The sequence below is a fragment of the Monodon monoceros genome, unplaced genomic scaffold (genome assembly GCF_005190385.1).
Source record: "Monodon monoceros isolate NGI ecotype Baffin Bay Population unplaced genomic scaffold, NGI_Narwhal_1 Super_Scaffold_18, whole genome shotgun sequence".
Classification (NCBI taxonomy): Eukaryota; Metazoa; Chordata; class Mammalia; order Artiodactyla; family Monodontidae; genus Monodon; species Monodon monoceros.
The window spans coordinates 141255652-141261651 of NW_021703774.1; the positions used below are offsets into that span (position 1 = coordinate 141255652).

Here is a 6000-nt window from a genome sequence, read left to right on the forward strand (position 1 = left end):
ACGGGACCTCATTTCCCTGAGCTTTGGAGCCCTTGTTAGAGAAGAGCTGGAGAGCTCATTCCTCAAAGTTCATAGCCTTGAGGACTTGTGGTAAATGCGCCCACCCTTCGCCTAAGAAAAATAAAATAAAAACTCTCTCCATCCCCACATCTCTACCTCATCAAACTATGAATATGACTTAGCTCTCAACTGGTCAGCAGTTCTTGAAAAAATGAATCTCAGGAGGATACAAGGCTCTGATGTGGGACTTGAATACTTCCCAATTTTTGTATTATTTTCCACCCAAGCATCAAATAACGTACATGAAAGAGCAGTTCTGGTTTTAAAGGAAAATTATATGTTCTGACTCGAAATTAATCTTTGTTTTCTCTCATCTCTACGGATAATTATACTGTGTCAGTTTCCACCCACGCGCTGGTAGGAGCCTGTCAGCATCCCTGGGTGCTGTGCCACCCTTTGGGGACGGTCCCTGGGGAGGCCAGGATGTGGGCCTGAGAGTGAAGGCTCAGGGACATGGCGTTGATGACCAGAGCTGAGACCCCACGCTTATCTCGACCACAGTGACACAAAATGCCCCATCGAGGTGCATACAAATTAGACAGGGGAAATGAGCAGGCCAGGTAAGCCTCTGTGGGGAGACAGAGCATGAACACGGAGGGTGGGCCTCTAAGTGTAAGGTGGCCTCAGGCTCAGTGCCAGTGGGCTGCCTCCACGCTGGGGTTTGGATATGTGTGTGGGGCATGGGAGTGGGAATCATCAGCTCTGCGTCACACTGGAGCCCGCCATGTGGCAGGCCCTGCCCTGGATGCTGGGGGAACATAGATAACCTCTGCCCATCAGGAGCTCAGATCCACAGAGGAGAAAGCATGTACACATGCAAAGATAACAGACAATACTGAGCAATGTGTAAATGTGCTCAGTTACCTGTCAGATTGTGCCCTCTTTCAAAACACCGTCCATGGCTCCCCATTTCAGTTCGTCTTCCGGCTGTTCAAGGCCCTGGCCTACATTTAAAACTTCATATGCAGCCTCCTAGCACACACCTTTCCCTTGTGAGCACCTTCTCCACCCCACCTGCTTTCTACCACTTTATACCCCAGTCAGCAAGTCATACCTCCATGTTCATCCTTTTCCTTCTTTCTGGAATGTTCTCCCTTACTGTCTGTAGATGACAAATGCCAACTTATCTTACAAAGCCCAGTCCAGACATCATACCTCTGTGTTTTTGTCCTTGCTCTCCACCTGAGGTAGAGCTCCTTCCTCTCTGCTGGATCCCGAACTGCGTTTTGCACATACGTGTGCATGGTACGTCCCATAGCGTATTGTCACAGCATCTTTGCGTGTTGTGACATCTTTGCATGTCTGGCTCCTCCACTAGATGGGTTGCTCCTTGAGGAATTATTTTATCACTCCTGTATCCTTAGTGCCAGGTGCAGAGCCTAGCTGGGAGTAGGTCCTAAATAAGCCCTAAATGTATGATTCATAAAATGGTAGAACTGAGGAAGCCCCTAAGGATCGTCTACTTCAACCCCTTCGTGTTATAGTGAAAAGTGAGACTCAATCAGAAATTACTCTCCCACACCATCTGGCAAACATTCGGCAGCCAGCAGGAGTATCCCAGGAAGGCTTCATGGATGAAGTGGGGCTTGAACTTGGTTTCAAAGGACATGTAGAATTCCAATGGATGAAACAGAAAGAGGAGAGAGGGCATTCCAGGTTGAGGGAAAGGTTGTAAGAGGCAGGGAGCTGAACCTGAAAAGACACGTTCTAAGGCAATGACAGGCCAGGATGTTTAGGGCAATAGAGGTGATAAAGATGGGACTAAAAATTCATTCAATTCATCAAACAACCTTCAAGCATCTACTCCATACCACTCAGGAATTGTAGAGAAAAATCAAATGCATCCAACCCACAGTCCCGTGAGAGAAATAGCTGGGCAAAGAGCTCCCTAGAAAGCGGCGTACTAAGAGATTAGGCACAAAGTGCTGCAGAAGCCTCTGGAAGAGAGAGGCTTATCTTCCGGGGAGTCAGCTTCCCAAAGGAGGTGAGTCTGGAGGGCACGAAAGGAAAAGGAGCATCTCTGTGGGGCCCAGGTGTGAGATGCTTGCCTACCAGTGCCTCTCTCTGTGCCCCCATCTTGAGCTGCAGGTGCTCTTTGGCTCTGTAATGGCCCCAGAGTCATTCTGCACGTTCACACTCCTCCCCAGCCACTGCACACCCTCTCCCCACGCACACCATCTGCCTGGGGCTGCCCCACCTGTGATCATACCTGGCCTTCACCCGCAAAGAAACAAACCCAACTTATTTCCCATGCTTCCTTTGGGTGTGAAGACCCACACTCTCAGTGACATATGAATGGCACCTTGTAATTGGCAAAACTCTTCCCCGACCCCATTTACCAGAGCCTACGATGCAGGAAGGACATGGGCTCTACTATTTTAGAAATGAAGAAACAGAGGCTAGAGGAAAACGGGACTTCTTCAAGATCACGTCGCCTGCAAACAACATTCCAGCATATGTTCCAGGCTGTTGATGGGTACTAAGATCTAGATGTATCTCACCCATGCTAGATGGCCTTCCTATGTTAGCAAGGTCCCTCATGAGTGTGGAATTTTAGACAGTGAGGCTTCCTGGTGGAGGAGCTACATTAGGGCAAGGTGTCCCTTTTGTGTGCTGCCACCTGTTCTGTCTTTACCTTATTCATGACTCATCGGCAATGAAGGAAAATGATACTCCAGGGTCAGAGCATCATGAGTTATAAGAAGTCACATCTTGAATCCTAAATCAAACGGCCCTAGAGATTCCCATATTTGTGGCATTACCATTTTCTTCCATGCATTGTAGTTCTTTATTATTTATTATTTTGTGTAATTATTTTGTATAACTGTCTCCTCTACTAAACTGTAAGCAGCCTGAGGAGAGCATCAATGTCTGACTCAACTTTGTCATCCCCAGAGTACAGTGGGCCATACCTAGCACCTAGCACCTAGCACCTAGCACCATGCCTTTGTAAGTTATAGTAGGCAAAGGAAGATGCTAGGTGAGTTTATTCATATTATCTCATTTAACCTCACACCACCCTCCAAGATTGGAATATTTTATCCTCGTTTTGTAAATGAAACTCAGAGAAGTTAAACAGCTTGCTCAAGGTCGTACCTCTCACATAGAGCTGACCAGGGAATCCAGTTCAGTTCTTTCTGGATTTTGGCTAATCTTTCCGCTGCAAATAAATCTTAATCCAATGCTTGAATGAATGATGCATCAATTTGTTACTCAGCCACATAACACACAGACAAGGCCCCGTATGAGGAAAACTGCAAACTGCATAAACTGGGCCCCTGCCTATCAGAAGCTCATAGCCTAGTGTGTGAGCAGGACAGACAGTGAATAATTGCTGAAGAGCAGTGTTAAAGCTATCGCATTGGGTGCTGGGTGCTGAGATACAGAGATGAACTAGACACATCTCTGCCTTCAGAGAGCCCCCAAGATTGTAGGGGAGACAGACCCACCATGAAGTGCCATAATTAGGCTATACTGAGAAATATAAAGGGAACTCTGGAGCCCATGATGGTTATGAAGGGAATGAGCTCCCTGGATCTGCCGAGCTGCAATTCATCTATGGGTTCATGCCCATCCTGTTGTGAAATGGATAGAATGAGTTAGAATCAAGTTGGAAGTGTGGAAGACTTGTAACTATAGGACAGTTAGGTTTTCTCCAGAACCAGAATGATACAACGTATCCATCCATTCATCTAACAGTCATTCCATTGAGTCATGCTGCCTGCTTTGAACCAGGCCCTGGGCTGGGTTCCTGGGATGCAGAGAAGAGGAAGTCAAGGCCACTGCTCCTCGGAGGTCACAGTCCAGTGGGGGGAGATAGACATGCACACAAATGATTGCAGTACAGCGTGTGTATGTGCTGTCTTTCTTCTCTCTTTCTGTTATCTCCCCCTTTGCAGGAAAGAACGCCCCCCCTACAAGCGCCCACTCCTGCGGGGCCCAGCCAGCAGCCACCCCAACAGCAAAGGGGGCAAGAAGAGCTCAGTGAACCACAAAGACCCTTCAAACTCTTTTTAAAGACGTGGAGTCCGGGGTGGTCTTGTGGTGGCAGGAGCATGCATTTTCTGCTGGGGCATGAAATTAATCACCCTTCTCTAGTTTCCAAGATAATGGCTGTGAGATAATGTATAAGCTAGTGAAAGGGAAGGGAAAACATGAGAAATTTCATCATCGATTTTCCCTTTTACCAGTGGAAAATCAATTGTGAGCCTTCACCTTCAGGCTTAGGAACAAAATAGGAGATTCAAACCAGATGAGTACAGATGCTATTTTCCACAACATAGAGACCCTCACAGGAAGAGAAAACCCACACGTCCCTTCTCAGGTCACTGCTTTCCAGCCCCTTTACTGTTCTAAGTTGTGCAGTTACTACAGATGTTTACCGTTTAGACTAGGCTACAGTTGTTTTCGGTTTTAGAAATGCAGTGTCCACATTTGCTGACCCAGAACAATAGCAACAACACATACAACACGAAGACAAATGCACAGTTGGGAACAATGGGACAGAATTTTTGAGATCACGATGGTCTTAGACATACGGTTAATTTATGAGCTGCATGCTCCCTGACTCCCCTAAACCCCAGCATGCAACTTCAGAAAACTGCTCTGAGAGCTATGTCCCAATGACCTGGGTCGTTTCATTGAATCTTTAGCTCCTAAAACAAAAAGTAATAGACACACATTCCAAAAGGTCTCTCATGGTTAAGATCTCTAGATCTTGGTGTCTGAGATCAAACCTGACCACTGAAGACAAGGACATGGAAAATCTGCAACAGGGGGGAGGAGGCAGACCGCCAGGGACAGGAGATGCAAAAGACAAAAGGATGCACTCTGAGGCAGGTGGGGATGATAAAATATTGTGCATTTTTCTACGGAGTAAAGTGCCTTTCATGATGAATGGGTCCAGGGGAGTCGGCTCCCTGCCTGTCTGTGAGGCAGCAGCAGGCTGAGTCACCATGACAGCCTGCTAATTAAAATGACCTCCCGGAAATAAGGATTAGGAGATAGGGAGAGAAAGGGAGGCTCAAGGGAGGGAGGGCCTTTAGCACAAAGCTTCAGTTTAGCATTCTTTTGTTTGGGGGTCGAGATTCTCAAACTTTGTTGCAAAAATTGAGAGCAAAGCTTATGCTTCCTTTGCTTATTGCTTTTCAGAAATGAAAACAAAGAACCATATGTTAGTCGGCTACAAATGTTGTGTTGTATATACAGCTTCTCCCCTGGGTTCTTGTTGCCCAGAAGAACACAAATAAAGTGCTTTATGCAGCTCCTGTGTTCCTCTGGGCGTTCTTGGCACCTTTCCTTCTAGGTCTCTCACTCCCTCAAGAACCAGCCGGTTGACCCAATTTGGTGTAACGCTCACTTTGCTGTCAGGGACTCTGTCATGAAGATAAGGAAGAACAGTCAAGGCTTGACTTTCCAGTAGCTCGTGCAGCAGAGTCCTGGGGAGTTTATTTGAATGCAACCATCTCAGCACGAGCCAACAGTGTGGCAGAGCTTTCAGAAACAAGAGCATCTCTTGAGACGGCATAAATAGAGAGAGATCGCATAAAATCAGAGATGATAGTCCAGATCTACTTTTCCCTGGTCAGACTGCTTCCATAACGTGACCATATTTAGGCCCCCCCCTTTTTTTTTTTTTTTGCGGTACGTGGGCCTCTCACTGTTGTGGCCTCTCCCGGTGTGGAGCACAGGCTCCGGACGCGCAGGCTCAGCAGCCATGGCTCACGAGCCCAGCCACTCCGCGGCATGTGGGATCTTCCCGGACCGGGGCACGAACCCGTGTCCCCTGCATCGGCAGGCGGACTCTCAACCACTGCGCCACCAGGGAAGCCCTAGGCCCTCCTTTATTTTTGGTGCTAAGGTGGATCATTTTATAGATTTATACTGCATATTAAATAATGACATAGTACATTTCCAATTTACATTTTACTGGGAGTAAAC

General features: G+C 47.2%; 1 protein-coding gene across 1 annotated transcript in view; it reads left to right on the top strand.

Annotated features, from left to right (window-relative positions):
- The window catches only part of AGBL4 (ATP/GTP binding protein like 4), a 1273876-nt gene extending 1269799 nt beyond the window's left edge, over positions 1–4077 (top strand). The window contains exon 13 of the mRNA XM_029227007.1: positions 3960–4077. Within this exon, the coding sequence (XP_029082840.1) occupies positions 3960–4077 (118 nt within the window). The remainder of the gene's footprint in view (positions 1–3959) is intronic.
- Positions 4078–6000: the final 1923 nt, after the last annotated feature.